Source organism: Xiphias gladius, chromosome 1 (assembly GCF_016859285.1).
Source record: "Xiphias gladius isolate SHS-SW01 ecotype Sanya breed wild chromosome 1, ASM1685928v1, whole genome shotgun sequence".
In the NCBI taxonomy this organism is placed as follows: Eukaryota; Metazoa; Chordata; class Actinopteri; order Istiophoriformes; family Xiphiidae; genus Xiphias; species Xiphias gladius.
This window is the reverse complement of record NC_053400.1, coordinates 27,150,501-27,169,987: the sequence shown is the minus strand read 5'-3', so window position 1 is coordinate 27,169,987 and position 19,487 is coordinate 27,150,501. Positions and strand designations below refer to the sequence as shown.

Below are 19,487 nucleotides of genomic sequence, written 5' to 3'. Positions count from 1 at the left end.
ATTTCTATTGTAATTTACAATGTCTACCTTTTCAAAGTGATTCTGTTTTCTTCCACTTTCTACTTTTACTGGTATTTATCATCTGCCTTACCCCGGTTTTGTTGAAAGGTTTGTATAGTACCTATTGCAAGATAAGTAAGGTAAATGGCCTTTAAGAAATATTTTTTACTACATAAATTTCTGATGAGTGTTCATAACTAGCACAGATTTTATAGTATCTTCTATGATTTAATGTTAATGTCAGAAAGACTGTCACTACAAGGAAATCAATAGGAATGCAAATAGTGTGACTTGTTTAAATGTTCAACATATGCCATTTGTCAAAAGCTGCCTTTTGTAAGCAACACAGATTTCCAATTATTAAAAAAGATATTTTTCAACCCTACCAAAGACAAACACCACTATGGGTGACGTCTCTTACTTGTTTTGCTTGTCCCGTATGGTGATATCAGCCCCTCGCTCCAGCAGCAGCTGGCAGATGCGTGAATGACACATCTGGGTTGCCAGCACCAGAGGTGTCCTGCCATCCTGGGGAAAAAACCAAAGACAGATATATAAATATGAACATGTATAAAAAAAAAATAAAAAAAAACATCACACTGTTATAACAAAATAAAGTCCTATATCGACAAATCCAAAGAGTCAATTTGAGGCTCACTTCAAAGCAAAAAAGGCCCAGAGTAATCCACAATCTAGAGAGCACTCAAGTGCATTCAAGTGGACTAAGTTAAGATTTAGTGAATATAATTTTGTGTAGCTCTAACTGGCCTTTCTGCCAATAACAAGGTGACAGCCTTTAAGGAGCAAGCAGACTGAAATGCTTTTCTACAATGACAACTAAACACAGGGAAAATGAAAAAATATCCATTACAACACACTGTGTGAAATGAAGTGCAATATTAATTCTCACAAAATCACTGGCATTCACAGAAGCCCCGCTGTCACAGAGAAGTTTCACGCTGGATGAGCAGCCTGCCATGACTGTGGATTAAAAAAAAAAGGGTACAAACAACTGCAATCATTTCATCCCATTTAACACAGATTAACACATGTACATTGATTTAGCTCAAGTATTGGCGAGGACCTGGGTTTATATGCTGAAAGGAAAATCAGTAAAAAAGCTTAACAAGTCCTCGGAGACAGAACTTTCTCACTATTACACTGGATTTTCTTGTGTAAAATGTAATGTGATAGATATTAACATTCAAAGTTGAGTAGGGTAGAGTAAGGACTAGAGTAAAGTTGAGTAAAGTCCTTATGAAGGTACAATAGAATAAATTAGAGTAGAGCTACGACTAGAGTAAAGTCAGGACTACAGTAGAGTAGAGTGGAGTCAGTAGGAGAGTAGAGTCTTACCGGCATCATGTAAAGCTGTTCTTCCTTGTAGGTCCACATTTCCGACTGGACAGTTGTGCTGTAAAATAACATAAACACGGGTTGGCACAACAGAATCAAGTGAAGCAAAATATTTTCTGGTGCTGAAATATCAATAATACAAAATAAAATATATCGGTAAATAATAAACCACAATATTTATTATATGTCTATCAGCCCCCCTTCAGAAAGTTCACTCTGACAACACCGATTTCTCGCTAGCATTGACAATCTACAGCAGACAGCCAACTCAAGTGGATTAAGAAGTTAGCTTAATTTGATGAGTATTGTTGTGTATGATAGTTGAGTATTTGAAAGGAGCCTGGATTTTCAGTTATTTAAAGCTAGAAGAACTAAAAAGAATATTAACTAACAAATCAGTCAAGTTGGTGATGGGGAGCAGTTAGCTTATTTTACGGTAAATTTTGACACTTATTCCAACAGAGGAAAGACCGCTGGTATTCTTAGCTAAAGTCTACTCCTGGATGTAAGTAATTGTTTTAAAATTGTGGCTTTAATGATGTTTCAATGTTGTAGCTGTATAGGAAATCTCTCAAAATCATTTATTTCCACTTGTTGGCAGTGGAACCAGAGTTGGCAACAGCAGGCAGGTCATACTGTATGCTGTGCTGATATGCTTGTGCCATCTCTACACAATCAGTCAGCTGATTGGACACCAGTGACCGTACCACTGTAGTGATGAGGGCCTGCTATGAAAGACTTGAGGACTTAATGCTAACGGAGGCCTGATGTTGCTGGGTAAGCTTGCCGACGAGTTCTAGCCCCCACTATAAAAACCCAACTCTCTCTAGCAACAAGGGCCAAAAATTAGCTGCATGCTCAAATGACAAAGCTTAGGGGGGTGGAGGCGGTAAAGTGGCAATGGGAGCTGACGGTAGAGCATGGAGGGGGGATACCCTATACCTTTAGGGTTTGGGCTGACGGAGGAAGATAGTGGAGGCGGTGGGTTTTTGGCATCCAGCTGCTATGTCTGGTGTGATGACGGCACCAAGAATGGACGATAGGCCTGCAGGGGGAAGGCTTGTCAACACTACTGACAACCCCCTGCCAACAGCCGCGACCTCCGTTAGATCACTGCCATGCATGCGAGAGATGGGGGGGGGGGGCTACAATGCTATGAGAGCACAATGTTGCAGAGGTACCCCCCTCATTGTAAACACATAAATCCTCAAGTGGGGCATGGTGACTCAACAGGGCCCACTGTTGACCAATACAGAGTGGGCTCAACTGCCAAAGATGTTTGGCAATAATTATTTAAAGCAGCTGAAAGGGAAACTGACTGACCAGTGACTGAGAAGCTGCTCCGTGGAACATACATACAATAGAATGTATAGAAACAACACACTGACATGAACACCAAAAAAACTGAATGAAATGAAAGAACAACCTAATATGAGAGGCCATCTTGTAATGTGGCATGTTTTCTCACAGGAGTAAATATTAGCCAGGTAAAAATAGTGTTAGAGGAACAAAGGGAGGAATACTGCACTCTACCTGCAGGAGTTTCTGCACACAGAGAGACTGTCCATTTCTTGAAGCCAGATGAAGAGCATTTTTACCTGAAAGCAATAAATCAGAAAATTAAGTACAATCTAGGGTTTGCATGTATGTATTATTAGAGCCAAATGCCACAATGTGAAATTATTGCTGTATTGTACACATGACTCCATTTGCATCACTTAAAGATTCCCTGTGGAGTTTGTGGACTCTAGTAGCGCTATGGAGCGGTTTCTCTAAACGTGGTTCCCCATTTTGTTTATCTACATGGTCTTACGAGCGGTGTCACACTATTCCACTGATCACCAGGTGGCGATAACATGCCAAGATATGCAGCAATGCACCGACAAAAGCAGGGAAGAAGGCGACTGCTAGCAAGTAAACATGGATGTAAACAATGCTGGATGCAAAGATGTACAAAAAAAAAAAAAAGGGGGGGGGGGGCTTTGTAAATGTTTCATGAGGAAGGAAATGCAAACGACGCATTCGTTAGACCTCAAGGATACACAGTGACTTTTGGTGAGCTACACTGATTGTAAAGATAATTTTTGTTTGCTGCAAGAAAAACTGCAAAGAGTACCTTTAACCATGACTGGTACCATTAAACAACATTCTGTGACAAGCAGCCAAAATAGGTCACTCTGCTGATGCATAAACACAAATATTTACTGCAGTGCATCACTCTGAGCTTGTATCATGTGGTAAAGCAGAGACCATGAGTTTTTATCCTAATGAGTCAATCAGGAATCAGTTAGTGTGACAATAAGTTTGACATACAGTGAATGATGCCATGTTATCTGAAAAGAGAGTATGTACAGTGAGTGATTTAAACACTTGTAATACTACATTATACAATACCATATGTATCTTTCTACCTTCTACCTTCTCCAAGTTCTGAATGACAAATTTTCCTTTCAGTCCTGTCACTGCAGTGTGACAGTAATATTTCTCAGTAGTGTCCCAGCCAACCAATAGGATTCACTAGTCCAGCAACAAGGATTTTCACCCTCACAAGCTTCCCATTTATCCCATTTCCCATTTATTTATTCATTGATTAACTGAGTTTGCTGGGCTGCCCTACCATGCTGGCACAAATGAATACTTGAGTAAATATCAATTCAAACTCTTCATTTCCATTTAAGGACATTTTCATATAGAATTTTATGTAAATTTTCCCAGTATTTGGGTGGAGGGGATAGAGGTGACACTGGAACAGGGATTTCTAGGTAGGACACTAACGTTAATTATTGAAATTCACGGTAATTATGTTGTAACTCATATTAGCATCACTCTCAGATTAATTTAGTATAGGGTAGGGATTACTGCACCGTGGACATAGATAAAAGTAAATCATCTACAAAGAGTGAGTAGAATTAATGCTAACTGGTTTAATGACAGAAGCCTGTCTTATTGGCTGGGTGGTTCCACTGATAAAATGTTGGAACCATGACAAAAGCTGTGTTAACAACCCTTCCAAAGCATCCTTTTTTAAAAGGTTCGAAAAGATCCCAAATTTTTAACTAAACCTCTGGCTGAATGCCATCCCATCAGGAAGCCTTAGCCTTGTTCATTTTCTGTAAGGTTCTTTGAATTCTTCCACAGATAGGGGGGCTCCCTTAGACGAAGCCTCCGCTGAAGATAGAAGTACCAAATTTAATTTACTGAATAAAGTATCTATATCGTTTGGCACCTTGTGAAGAGATTACCTTGCTCAACCAATGCAATTCTTATGGAGAACCTACAATATGTGTGTCATGGAATGGATTCAGCTTTCAATTCAAGTTTTTTTTATATAGCATCAAATCAGAACATACAGTATCTCAAGGCACTTTACAGAGTAAGGTCAAGACCTTACAATTTTATAGAGAGAAACCCAACAGTTCCCACCACGAGCAAGCATTTGGTGACAGTGGAGAGGAAAAACTCCCTTTTAACAGGAAGAAACCTCTGACAGAACTAGACTCAGCGTGGGTGGCTGTCTGCCTCGACCAGTTGGGTTGAGAGGAGAGAAATGGCGGAGAGAGGAGAAAGAAGGGTGAGTTGGGAGAGAGAAGACAGATACCAGAAACAGCTGTATATATTGTACAGTTGTAATCAAGCACTGTCAGACTGGTTGTTATAATGATTATAATAAGTGATACTCATACGTGTAATAATGTTTTAATAATAATAGCAGCAATGATAGCAGCACCAAATAATAATAATAATAATAATAATTAAAATAATAATTAAAATAATAATAACAAAATGGATGAGATTTAAAATATGGCAAAGTGTAAAACTTATCTGAAAACGTATTCACAATAGCTGTCTTGAGACAAATCAGTTCAGGAAGCCACTTCAATACTGCATTTGCTGCTTCCATCTTTGCCTCTCTTCCTGATTCTTTTGACTACACTGTTTCTGAAAATAGGGACGGAGCAAGTTTATGTCTACTGCTCACTATTTAGCCTAATTTCACATTCCCATTTATGCAGCCACAAGAAAATGAACACATTTGCTGCCAAGAAGCACTCTGGTTTTATCAATCTACTACACAATTTTCTGCTTCACATAAAGTCATCTTCTGCCTTGTCCTCTTTTGCAACATACTCTGGACAAATGGAGTGCACTTATATGGTGCTTTTCTGGTTTTATCAACCATTCAAAGCACTTTACACTACATGCCACATTCACCCATTCTATCTCACACACAGACACACACACAGACACACACACACACGGCACAGCCATCAGGGCAATTTGGTGTTCAGTATCCTGCCCAAGAACACTTCAACATGCAGACTGGAGGAGCTGGAGATCTAACCACCTGAACCCACCTGTGGCATCAGTCGCAGTGACATCAACAGTGTGTCCTAGGATGAGACTGAGACAGTCTAGGTGTCCTCGTGTTGCAGCCAAATGAAACCTGGAAAACAAAAGGTAGATGGAGAACATTTAAGAGCGGAAGGACAGGGCATGAGATGGAGGGAGATAGCAAAGAGAAGACAGCACAGAGCAGTGAAGTGCAAGTGAAAAAAAATGATGGGTTGTACAGTGAAGGGGGTGAGGGTGACACTTGGGGACAAGAGAGAGACTGCAAACAGATTCCTGGCTCCTTGCTATCAGCAAGATCAGCATTCTCAAAGCAAATAACAAGCGACCTCAGAGCCTGAAATGACTCCTAAGCAACCTTCACAAAGAGCTACACAAACAGCATTTTCCTACTGTTTCAACTTCCTACTGTATCCTACTTCTATCCTAATGTTTTTACGTGAGGCCTATCAAATGATTAAAAAAAAAAAAAAAATGAATGTACTACCTGCACCAATTCTACAGCTTCATTTTTTGCTTTCTGTGTCTCCCATTTTTTTCTTGTCTGAGAAGGCAACAGCTTTGGCCCTATTCAGATTAAGAGAATATTACGTTGATACTGATAAGAGTTCAAGTTTAAGAATAGTCTTATTCTTACACAAAGATGATATTCTTGACAGTTTTGCCTCTGTGTCCAGTGTCTAGTTTGCATAATGGGATTAAACTAAATATCCTGCATGGTACCAAACAATATGAACTATTAGTCACATCACTGATCTAAATATTTTTTATTCATGAGTGTTTAAGTTCATTTTTGAACTCGGAAACAGCAGTTGAAACTTTGAAACTCAACTTTTAAGCCAACATGGATGAGAATTCCTTAAAATTGAATATCTAAATTTCCATTTTAAAAACTATGAAAACTCCATCTGCTAATGAAGATCATGTGATTGGATTAAAAGCCCCAGAAAAGCTACTAAATGAACCTTGAAAAGTGATTATATTGTAAAATTTGTATTAATGCTTAATTGGCACAAAGTCTGCATATCCCTGTGTTAATTGCCTATTTAATTAAGCGGTTTCCCAGCGCACGTGTTTGCCAACATGTCTTTAATCATCACTTTTGATTGGAAACATTCCTGTTCCCCTTCCCTGATTCAGCCTGCAGTAGCCCTGCCGCCACTAGCCATAAAGGTCTGCAAAGCACATGTGTGTAAACGTATCTCAGTCTGTCGCCCATCAAGCCACATGAACCTGTTTATACACTAACTCTGAGGTATCTGCCAAGGAGACAGCTAGGCTGTCACCTCAACCCTGGTGTGGGTATTAAAAGCCATGTTGATGGCCAGGAGATGCTGGTTCTCTGGGGAGCAGTGGAGGGTCCTGACCTCTCGGGGCAAACAGCAGACAGGAAGCAGACCAAAGCTATCTAAGTTAGGGGGGCGTAAGTAATGTGAATTGTCAAGTTCATGAGCCATAGCACTTTCCAGAATGTAACTGAGGGAATGCTTCTAAACATAGTCAAAAATACATAACTGCAAAATTTAACTGGGTTAGTGGATTTCTACATGACTTTGTGATGAATAGGGACTGACTGAAAATCATGTATTTGTAATTACATTATTGGTATATGCAACAGATCAAACAGTTAATAACTGTGGTCACCACAGCTAAGACTGGTAAAAAAAACGGAGAAACCAACAAAACAGCAAAATGTCTGACACTGCCCACACAGAAGGAATTAACTCTGTGCAGATGTAATGCGTTCTCTGCTGGATACCTCCGCAAAATGGTTAGGGATGAATTTTGGGAGGCTAATGGTTCTGGCGCATTCAGCTAAGTAATTTCACCTTTACACGTGCTCCCTGGGCAGCTTTTAGGTTGACAGTTTACAGGATTTGGTTGCTATCTTTAGAAGAGTGGACAGGGAAGAGTAAACCACAGGCTGCATGCTAGTAGCTGAACCATATGAGATAAGGTGCGTCTCGAAAGGCACAATACTGTCAAAATATTGTGGCTGCTGCAGTGTCAAATACTTACTTGTTCTAACACTGATAGGTATTAATGCTGCCTGACAGCTTGACAGCTTGACTAAAGAATTAGTTTACTTTACATTTAAACTGGATTCTATCCCAACCTGAAGGTACATTTTCACTTTTTATTCATGCTAAATGTTTTAGCTGTTTACTACTGTACACGTATCTTTTTAATTACTCCCTAAAACTTGAATTGTGTGTACTGTATATTCTCGTCAAACTTGCACCATCATTGCTGCATATTGTTTTAAGAAGTCTGCAAGTATTCTGGTACATTTATGCGCCACTGATTTCCGCTCTACTGTTTACAGAAAATACACTTTGATTAACTCACTGTCTCCTACGTCAGTGCCAAACAGAGTTGGAGTTCTTGAAGTTGTTGGGGAACAAACGCACAGATAACTGGGGGGTGAAAAATAGACTTAAATTACTCAGGTCAGAAACAGGAATGAAGACATGCTGAATGTTTATGTATTGTGTTTGTCATCTTTGTTTTGATCCTTTTCAGCCCGTAGAGGAAAAAAATGTATCAGTGCGGCTTTAAAGAAAACATATTAATACCCATAATAATTTTCATTCAAGTCCATGTTTGCTGATCTTCTTGTCTTTGTTGTTTTTCTGCAGAATGGGAATGCAGTCATGTTTTGCAGTTCACTTGAAATTCTATGATGTCAGAGCTTCCCATGAGCACATAAATGCAGCAGAATACCATTACTTTGATAATGGTAAATTTAATCATGAAGTTGACTGGCATGGATTACCAATCTGAGCAAGATTTGAGTCTTTGTCAGGTGAATTTTGTACAACAGCCCTTGATATGAACTGAGTTTTATTCAGGAAATAAAGCAAGCAAGCCGATAAAGGCAAAAAGTTCATATCCTCAGACTGTTCTCAATCTGTCAAAAGATCAAGCTGAACATAACGCAGATCCAATTGTGAAACTCACAGCTCGCTATTATTATTATTCATAAAAGACACTTGAGCACAAAATTCATTGCTGCTAATTGTGACAAACAATGGGTATGCAGCAGTGTCTTTAGTTAGAGCCAGTTTCATGCTGCAGGGCCAAGCGAGTGACTGTCTCGAGTGGTGTGCGGTCATGTGGACTTCTTTAGCTGCTAAGCCCCTGTCAGCTAGCTATCACAACTGCACAGAATAAGCAGGTGTGATGGGTGGGCTTACCTCAATGAGAGCCCGCTAATGCCACTGCAGAGATTTAAACTGTTTACTCAGGTGGAAGCTGTGATCGAACAGTTAGAGCTGAATTCATTATCTGAACACAGTGAGGTTAATCCGGGGCACACCAAATTATGTATCGGGGGTAACAGTTTGTAATTAGTTTCCCCACAGAGGTCCACGATTATAAGGGATTGCCATTCAACATTCCATTGCTGGCTTTTTGCAGAGGCCAAAATGCCATAGACACATGTTGGTCTGTGTGTGGTCCACTGAACTATAAGCAGACTTGCTGAGTTGCAATTGTGGTTCACTTTTGTTTTGGGCAGACTTGGCAAACACATGACCTCTCTCCAGTTAAGGTGATGTGTTGATTTTATGGTTAACTAGCTCTGGTTTGTCCACCCTGCAGGGGAACACTAAATGATGAGTGTGCCTGTGTTTAGGTACAACAAGCTTTACACTCTGTCATTACAAAATTGGCAGCCAAGGTTCTGGTTTTAGTTGTGGCAAATTCTAGCACCTTATTATGAGACCAGGCATTTAACAGGTTGTGTATATAATTCTGTTTATTTACACACATGAATGTATAAAATCATTTAGAATTTCACACACTACTTAAAATACTCAGCACTTCTGCTTCTGGGGTCTGGTGCTCCATAGTTATATGCTTTAACAAAGCCTTTGTCAAAATAAACCTGAAGCACAGGTCAGACACCAGTGACTTTTTCATATATCTAGGATTAAACTGAGGGCGCCTGGACTCCCAAAATGCTGGTGCAGGAATCTGGTTAAATTTAGGAAGAAAACAAAGTACCTGCTTTTTTAAACAGCTCATTGTTTTCCAAGGCTGGGCCATTATAATCATTAATAGGATCAAAAAAAGGTCCGTATGAGATACCTGAACTATCTGTGGTCATGGAGGGGTCAAGATGCAAAATCAGAGAATTCCTTGTACATATTTCAGTTAGGTTGACGGACTTCCCCACACCTTTCATTTCGTCCTATCCTATCTATCTGTTCACCATTTTCTTTTAACGAAACCTTTTGAAAATTAAAACAAAAAAAAACAAACAAACAAAAAAAACAAAAAAAAACCCAAACCCGATATTCCCACTGAAAAATCCTACCATAGAAGATATGGTCCTTCAAGATGTCAGCTGATCGTGATAATGGTCTGCAGCTGGCTCTAAATGTATTACTTGGTGATGCAAGCACCACAGTAGATCTGATCTGAATTTGCAGGGAGTCATTTCCTGTGGGGACTACATAAACAGCCTTTGGTCCAAGTGGTCAAGCCTTCGGTGGCCACAAGCATTCTTTATACCAACTCCCACACTGACCTCCAGTCGGATGGACATTAAAAGGGAAATTTCTGGATATAAAAATGGACACATAATAATATGCAACTGCACTGCCTTTCATATGCTGTGCAGCTGGATGAAGGTTTAATGTAGAAATGTGCAACAGGGTTACCATAGCCACGGGAAATTTGGAGAGGGCAGGAATATTTTTTGGACTTGGAGACTTGGCATCGATGATATAAAGGGAGGCATGAGGTAAAACTATTTTGAACTAGAGTGAGCTCATTGTAAAGGAATTTCCATCTAAATATGCTTTATCTGAGAAACAGGGTCATGAGTGTAGGGTGGTTAAATCACGGCAATGTTTGGAATTTCTGATGCTCAGCATTTTTTGATTTGCAAATATTCGAAATCGCACTGTAGATGGTAACAGCTCTTCACATCTCTTAAGTACTACTTATGACAACATACTGGACATGAATGCATGTGCGTGTCTGTATATAGATGTGTCTGTCTGTCTTTACTCACGCAGAGCGTCCTTCCACATCGAGCTTGGTGGGGATGATGCCCTTCTTGCTGAGAACAGCAGCCACCTTGTCCACCTCGCCACGTTCCACTGCTTTCATCAGCCGATCATCATACTTGTTCCAGTCTGTGTTCTGACAATGATGATAGCAAAACATTAGACATACAGTATGAACTATCAGACACACAGTACATTTCCTAAACCAAATAGTTAAACAAATATTTTACTAAATACATACTTAGATGAACAATGGAAAGTAATACCTATAAATTTGGTTTCCAGTTCTTTTAGCTGACTAATAAATTCAGCAGTGACAAGCACAAAGTCCATTTCTGACACAAAAACAACAACAGACATTATTGCAATTTATTTTTCCCTTTTGTTGTACCATAACAGACTTAAGTTCATGCAGAATGTGCCAAGAATGCACTGCAATGCAGTTTCACAAAATCCCCCATGAGTGATGGCTACAAAGCATGGGAACACTGTAGCTATGAACCAATTAATGAGTCACTAAATTGATCCACAGATGATGATTGCCCTATTTACCTGAAGAATAATTTCGTCATTGCATTACCACATTGTTAATACACAGCTTTCAGGTAATTTAATTTCTGAAGAAAACATAAGAACAGAACAAACGGTACGATAAAAATAACTTTTGGTGACAAACTGAAATTACTGACAATTAATACCTACAAAGTGCATGGAGGTGCATTTCAGCCAGCGGCTCATCTTCGGTGAGTGGAGCTGGTCCTTGCACCGTGCTACTGAAAAGGTTGCCACTGTTGCGGTTTACAAAAGCAAAAATTGAGAAAAACAAAGTGTATAAAAAAATCCCCTCAGTTTCTCAGTACACTCAACCAGTGAGCGCAGCAAAAAATAGATGAGAAAACAAAACGATGACAGTCTAATCTGCAGTGGAGGTTCTCTCATGGAAGGCTCAGCCTCTGGAGTTCCCCTCACTTGAGGCAGATAAGTTTTGTTGGCAGGATTTTCTAAGCATTCCTGTTCCTGTGTTGTTCATGGGCTTTGCCTGTAAGTTCATCACTGCACAGCAGTTTGATTAAAGGGAGGAGAAGGAGGAGTATGAGAGGAGGAAGGAATGGAGGTGGAGAAGCAGAAGGGCCAGCCCTGCCAGCCCTGGGACCTGCCCTGGCCGGCAACTGCAACTCCTCCTCTGGGGTAAAAGTCAGCTCAGCCTGGCCACTTCCCGCCTCCCCCAAATGTCTTCCCCTCTATTCTCGCCCGTATCCTCAAACCCTCTGTTTAACTCAGTCTTCTTTGGTTTTGATAATCTTCTCTGGACTGTTTTCTATCTGCAAACGCTGCGAGCTCCTTGTTGATCAAGTAGTAACTAAAGAGCTTCTCTCTTTGCCTCCTCTCTCCTCTATCAGTTGTCTCCAGCGTCTTCACCCCACCAAATGGCAAGGTCAGTCAGGCTCAGTGGGGTAAATATGTGAGCTCTCCCAGGTTTAAAATATCACCCCCTCCCTGGTAAACAGCAGTGGTGCAGACAGCCCTGCAGACTGGTTACCTCTTTATTTTTTGACCCTCCAACCTTTCTGTAGTGACTGATAGGAAGACAGGGGCTAAGAATACATTCTGGACATGCCTGCACCATGAGTAATGGCGATAGTGTCTATCACCACTGCCAGCATGAAACAAGGCCAGCCAAACAGACCTTGCTTTCATTGACGCCCCCCACCATGCTCCCTGCTTGCCTCCATCTGAAAATATTAATGTCAGAGGGGGATTATGGTTTGCACATTTGAAGTTGTCTTGGCACTGACCCTCAGATACTACTTGGGCAAAAGCTGCAGTTAACCCACCCATCTAAAGAGAGTGCTGTGGCTCCAAAGCCCCCTGATCCTAGCTGCACAGTGGCAAGGTTAGATGTCAGTCTTTTTACAACCAGCTGTCTGAGACTGCAGCCCCACCATAAACTACAACTCTTCACTTACACTAATGCCCACGTGGTAAACACTGCAAAAGCACAACTTTCACTTTCATTAGGGTAAATCATCGCAGGAAAACAGGTACAGAGACAGCACTCCCAGGAAAGAAAGAAAGAAGAGGCACAGAGGGACCCATATAATTTACACACTGCATCAGCTCCTTGCAGGCTTGTGTTACTGTCTGCTGCCAGACTGGCGTTAACAGAGTGGCACTGATATCCACAAACATGCAAAAAGACCTCCTCCACATGACATGTCATATGAAGAAGTAGGTGTCAACTTACGAAAGCTGCTCACCCTAGCATGGAGACAAAGGCGCCAAAATGGCACCTAGCCATGCAGCATACTGTACATCAGTCACGTAAATATCTCACTGGTGTGTGTGTGTGTGTGTGTGTGTGTGTGTGTGTGTGTGTGTGTGTGTGTGTGTGTATTTGTTTGGGAATCTGTTTATGTACTAGTTAATAATAGGGCTCTTAGAACTCTTTGCTCAAGCTAGAGTTGTCTTTGCAATAGCCACTCACTTTTAAGGAGAGCTTGTTGATCCCAACACAATCAAATATCATGGTAGTGATACTGATTGTTTGTGCCATCATAAAGTATCTTGTCTAAACTATAGTATGTTAGGGTGATATGGTCACTGAGAAAAGTTTTTTAGCTACGATACCAAATTTCTTTTTTAAGCTCAGGGTACTCAGATGATTTAAACATGAATCACTGTACTGCAGCCTTTAGTACCAGGAAAGATGATGACGGTAGCACATGATGATGATGTCAATATGATGTCAATGTTTCTCCCTGATTTACTTTCATATGCTGGAACAAAAACCTTCTGAAATAATTAGAAAAATATTCAAGCAGTTGAATATGTGTTACAAGTATTTAAAATTACTGACCTACTAAACACCATTTAATCTGAAGTGTGTGTAGGGCTAAAATTGGGGGAAAAAAAACATCTTGATATTGTCGTTTCTTTTGCAAAACATGCACATTGTGATTTGTACAAGGCTCAATTTGTGCACAAATGCAGGCAATAAGAAGTAAAAGGAATACAAACAAGGTTTGATTTGAATTTTCTGCAGTGTGACTTTATACATTTTGATGTTGATGCTGAAATGATATTCAGCCCTTGTTGCGTGCAACTGAAACAAAAACATTACCTAAAGTAATGTTTTTGTTTCTATTTTAACACAATGACCTTGACCATCAGCTGACACTGGATGTCCCAGGTTAGGCCTCTACTGTACCTGTTCACACAGATTATTCTGGGTGTCTGGTAATACTTCAGTTACAGACTCTTGGTATCTTCAGTTCAGGTTTTCAATCACTTTCTACAGGCTGTAACTCTTTCCAACACCTCAGTTTCCTGCCTCTCTAAGCCCCTGGCCAGACTAATGGGTCTCCGATGTCCTAACAGATGAAATCACCAGCAAGAAATATCTAACTGGTCATCTGATAAGACTGAAGCCAAGAACAAAACATATAGCTATACACCAATATGTTAAGTGATAGTGGTGTCCAATGCCAGACTGCAGTTACTGATGTGGTTTCATAAGATGATGACTATGAGAATGATCATGATCGTAGGAGACATCAGTGAAGAGACATTATGTCATGAAAAGTAAACCACTGACCTTTTGGACTACTTAATTTTTTTACTTTAATTTTTAATGCTTTAAATGTGGGATGAAAAGATGCTAAAAGTGTAAGACAAAGAGAAAAAGACCGCTTTCACATTCAAATTGCCTGAAGGATGGGTTCAGATTTTTCAAAGTGTTGCTGGTTTCTGAACTCTTTCCTGCTGTTTATACTGGCAATTAACAGATCCCTTACGAGCTTGACTCCAACGTAAAAGAGGAGGAAAAAAAATCCACAGTTCTTTCTACTAACTTAGATTGCTGAACCCTCATATTAGCCTCAAGGAAACTTTGAGAGAATGCATTTTTGCACAGAACTAGGACTGTGGCAAACCAACTGACCAACTGACAGACCGACACTGCTGCTGCTGGTATATTTACTAAAAATAATCATAAAATTTATGCAAAAGATTATGTCAAATAGACCAGTGTTCTCAACAAGTAGTGTTTTTATAGGACAAGCAGGAAGGAAATGAAATTGGCTAAATTAAATACACAAACTAAGATGACGCAAGGTCACCATTTAATGATTAGTCTCTACAATATCAAATCATATCAAACAACATTAACCTAATAATTTTTGCAACACTCTTACAATGTACTAAAGTGGTGACATTGTGCCGCCCATATCTTTACTACAGAATTTTATTCATAATATTCTGCTTGTGCAGCTTCTTGCAAGAATTATTTTTTGTCTAATGAACTGTTTACCAGTATTTGATAATCGGTATGAGGTAAACATAAGGTAAACATATCAAAACCACACAAAAACTAGTTCAAACATACTTCAGGTGAGAAAATGTCCTCAGAGATCAGATATTCTGATGGTCTTTTCAACACTAAGCACACAATCTGTACCTCTAGTTTATGAAGAGACCCAAACCTGACACCAATCATCTGTATTATATTTTTATCTTTTATCCTCAGAGATACCCGTTTGTGACATTAAAATAGCTTCATGCTGTGTGAATATCTCAGTGACAAGTTGATTTACTGGTGTAATATATCCTTGCAGTGAAAAGCCAAAACTCTAGCTGCATCAGTGTTTATGAGAACCTTGAGAGCCAGCTCAAATACCAGAAACTGTGCCACAGAAATCTCTAGAAATTATGTGAGTCACAGCTGTTACCCAAGAAGAGGAATTAAATAACAAACAACGCAGGAATAAACAGTGCTCATCAGAGTGGCTGTCCATTAATGAACAACAAAAAACACAAAAGAAAGAGGGGCGTGTTCTCTTAGTAATTGCCTATAAATAAAATGTTTCTTTTTTTGAGTCAGTCATTCCAAAAATTGCTGAGTAGTGCACAGCAGCTATTATTAATTCAGTGGGAAAAAGGGGTTTTTGGTTGTTTTTTTTTTTAAGGAAAATGCTCTCCGTTGTTGATAAGTAGATGGAATTCCCTCCGTTCTACTGCCACCTTTCCTGGGACTGCTGTTAGCAGTAGCAGTTGTACACTCCCACCCACCCCAATACGCACTCCCCTCTAATGTGCGACCATAGACCTGTGCATGAAGTGGTGAACTTTGCAACTGTCTGGGCATGTGGCATTGGAAGTGAAACCCGTCAGGGGCAGAGACAGAGAGAGTGAAAGAGAAAAAGAGAGAGAATAGGTGAGATTAACAAACATGTTAAAGAACAAGTGGAGAGGTGAGAAAGTGACAAGATACAGCATGCTCGCAGTCAGCCTGTCACTACGGGATAGGTAAGTCGAAGCCTCAGAAAGAAAAGTCCCTCTTGAATCGGGCCAGACCCCCACTGATGGTTCAGGCCAGGTGTCCAGAGGAAAGAGGCACTCTGTTTTTGGTATGTACATGAGACACTGGCGGCATATCTGGGTAGCTGCTAAACACAGTACCACTCTTGCTGGGCAGAGTGAGGACTAGATGCAGGACAAACAGACACACATGCCCTCTGGTGGTCAACAGAAAAATGTCTCTTTGTAACCTGGGAAACAGAGGAAGGGGTGACCAATGGTTATCTTCAGTGTTGATACTTTCCATAATGGATAATCCCTTGGCTCTTTGCATTATCAGTATTCCAGTAGTCAAAATACTTTATGCTGTCTAGAGGGTTGAAGCAAATGTATCTTACAGATGAATTTACAAGTGCAAATTTCTAAGAATAAATTAAAAATCAGGTTTAAAGGGTCAGCATGGTCCTCGTGCCAAACCGTGCGCCACCCTCTCTGCAGCTTTGCGTGCCCTGTCAGCAACAATTATTGTGCTAATACTTGCAGGAGTTGCACACTCATCCTTGGAGAGATGCCATTGCTCTCTGACACTGCAATAACATTAGAGAATGCACAATTATGCAATTAGTGACAAATGCTTATAAAAGTGACTATAAAAAGTATTAAAGCCTCGTAACGGGCGTTTATTGGGCTTCCATGACCATGACTTACAAAACTCATTTCAAAGTAAAAACCAATCTCTACAAATTGACCTAAATTAAGCACAAATTAATGAATGCACCACCTTTACTATGACACCTAAATCATCACCAGTGCAGTAGACTCTTTTATGCAGTTGCATAATAAGAATCCTAACGACAAGTTCGTTGAAAAGCAACAATCAGAGAACGACACAAGAAAATTTCTGCCTAGAGCATTCTGCCCTAAGAAATAGATAAAAACTAATAACATAGGTCTGTTTTGTGATAGCATAGTTGAGCCTGAGCCCGTTGATAAACAATAAAACACAATAAAATACAATAATATATGGTAAAAGTGGATTACAGGGAGTTTCCTGTTGACCTCGTCAAGATATCTTCACTTGTGCTGCCCATTGATCCAAAACGGAGACTAGTCTGTCCTGCTGGGTCACACCGTTTTAGATGAGTTATGACCCAGAGGGCAAAGCTTGACCTTGCTATTTTCTTCTACTTCCGACACCCACTGCTAGGTCAGGAGATGAGCTTTCCAGTTGGCCAAACCCTGTAAACTTTGCCCCCGCCAACTCCCCAGTAAAGACTCCTCACAGGATCATGAAAAACAAGAAGGCCATGATATAGTTTCTAGAAAGACTATGGTATCATCCATGGTAGATAGGTCAAACCAGTCATCTGTCATTTGTTAATATCTGCAAAAACTGATGTTTATTATTGAATCTTGACAAAGCATTACTGAAAGAAAGGTTTTCTTATCTCTACTGCCTTTATCCCCAATGGATTTGGAGGACTATAATGTACACCTAAAAGGTTTATCAGACCTTTGAAGTTTCTTAAAGAGTTGTATGAAAAGGCTAAAAATAACTGTTTTATCTCAAAAGAGAGAAAACCTACAAGTCTTGAAGGGGCTCGAAGGGAGTCACTTTGCAATTATTTAAAAACCATGGTTAGTAAGTGCATTGCATGTTTCTGAAGTCATTTTTTATCTTAATGAGTCCACTAAGAGATGGAATTCACTGAGATGATATGAAATTACAATAGGCAGGAAGATGAGCTTCCCATTTCAGAACACCAACATTAACATCCATTTAAATGAAGCAAGCCTGTAATCTATTGCTCTATGTAGTGGAAATGTAATTTATATGAAGACACTGATGGAAAGAAAAAGCCAATAAGATGTTACTTAACCAAGAAACCAAAATGAACTATATCTTCCATTTTTAGCCATGCTTGCAGCATGGCTCTAGGGATGTTGGTCAGTCTTTGGACCCGACAGAAATATCTCAACATCTACTTGATGGATTGGCACAAAATTTTGTATAAGCACTATAGCACAATATAGCACAATACTTTGGTTTATGTTCAAATACATGCAAAATTACTGACATTCCCTACAGCTACAGCTGCACTTTGTGTTTTGTGATAATAAGCAAATATTAGTAAGCGAACATTCTAAACTAAGAAGGTGAACATGGTCAATTGTGAATATTTGTGAAATTATTGTTATTTTAAACAAGTATATTGTGGTATTGTTTTGTTGTATTGTTTGTTTGTTGTAGTTGGAGAGTCTGGTGTAGAGGATTTATATCCTGTACTATGAAATTTGTGAGCATTTTACAGCATTTACCTCAAAGCACTTCGGTGCTGAATCACAGCCTCACAGAATTGCTATAATGGATGTAGACACTTAGTCTTCATGTGCTCTCAAAATACCTTTTCTAATTCTAAACAAAAAACAACTAAATGTTTCAAAGGGTCTTAGTCACATGTGCTGACATTAGAAATTCTGGTACCACCTTAAAAGAAATAAATCAATTTCAAAACATTTTAGACCAAAAATTCCTGGAATTATTATGAAAGCTCCAGTTCTATAACTTCTGTTTGAGGTTAAACATCCATTTCCTGTAAAATATCATCAGCTTCGCTGACATATTTTAATAGCTATCATTGAACTAACAATGCCCTCCAGCAGTACAATTAAAGATAAACAGGGTTATGGGTTTTGGCGTTAGATGGCTGCTTATATGTCTGATATTATTCCAGCTGGTCTGATGATGTGGAGATGAAAGAAGAACAGGATAGACAGATAGCCATGGGGCTATGAAATGATTTCCAATCAGCTAGTAAGGAACTATTTAGGCCTCTAATGCAAACACACTACAGTTAATTAACAAGGTACTAATTTTCTTAAAGAGCTACTATATTTCAAAAACACAACATTAAAATCAGCATTATCAGTGCCATGAGAAACAATAAGGAAATACACGCTAGAGGAGGGAGAAACAGACTGAAAAATTGGGAGTTTCTAGCACCTGAGTTTATACATATGACAGTGACACTTCAATGTTATTGGTTCAAGTGAGTATTGTGAGAAATGAAAGCTGTTGTTTCAATCTCACCTCAGGAAAATGATGAGGCAATATTATGGAAAACAAGACTTTTGTCCTACATGTCCATATTTGGTTAAATGACGAACTCTTGGGGCTTGCTGCTACTTGGACACAAATTCTGGTGATGATGCTTGTTTGGCCAGCTATTACAAGTCATTACACACACAGGCAGGGAGAGGAATGCAACTGGAGGGTTGGTAAAATGGACTACACTTCATACAAACATGCTATTTTTTCATAGTTTTATGGAATGTATTAAACAGTGGTTGCTCAATACTATAATACAATGCTGTAAAACACACTTTAGTCGGGTTACAGAATGTACCTGTAATAAAGCCCCGTTAATAAAGTATGCCACCAGTTATGCAACACACTGAAATATCAGT

The 19,487-nt window shown here is 39.6% G+C and overlaps 1 protein-coding gene across 3 annotated transcripts in view; it reads right to left on the bottom strand.

The window, feature by feature from the left end:
• uacab (uveal autoantigen with coiled-coil domains and ankyrin repeats b) overlaps positions 1–19,487 on the bottom strand; it is a 41,801-nt gene that overhangs the window by 11,539 nt on the left and 10,775 nt on the right. For 2 of the 3 annotated variants that reach the window (XM_040124641.1, XM_040124659.1), the window contains exons 2-7: positions 10,730–10,860; positions 5,712–5,800; positions 2,890–2,954; positions 1,357–1,414; positions 911–981; positions 422–528 (exon numbers count right to left, since the gene is read on the bottom strand). In XM_040124641.1, coding sequence (XP_039980575.1) covers positions 422–528; positions 911–981; positions 1,357–1,414; positions 2,890–2,954; positions 5,712–5,800; positions 10,730–10,860 — 521 coding nt within the window. Of the gene's footprint in view, positions 1–421; positions 529–910; positions 982–1,356; positions 1,415–2,889; positions 2,955–5,711; positions 5,801–10,729; positions 10,861–11,426; positions 11,940–19,487 lie in introns of those variants that run through there. The other variant, XM_040124650.1, reaches the window with a different exon arrangement.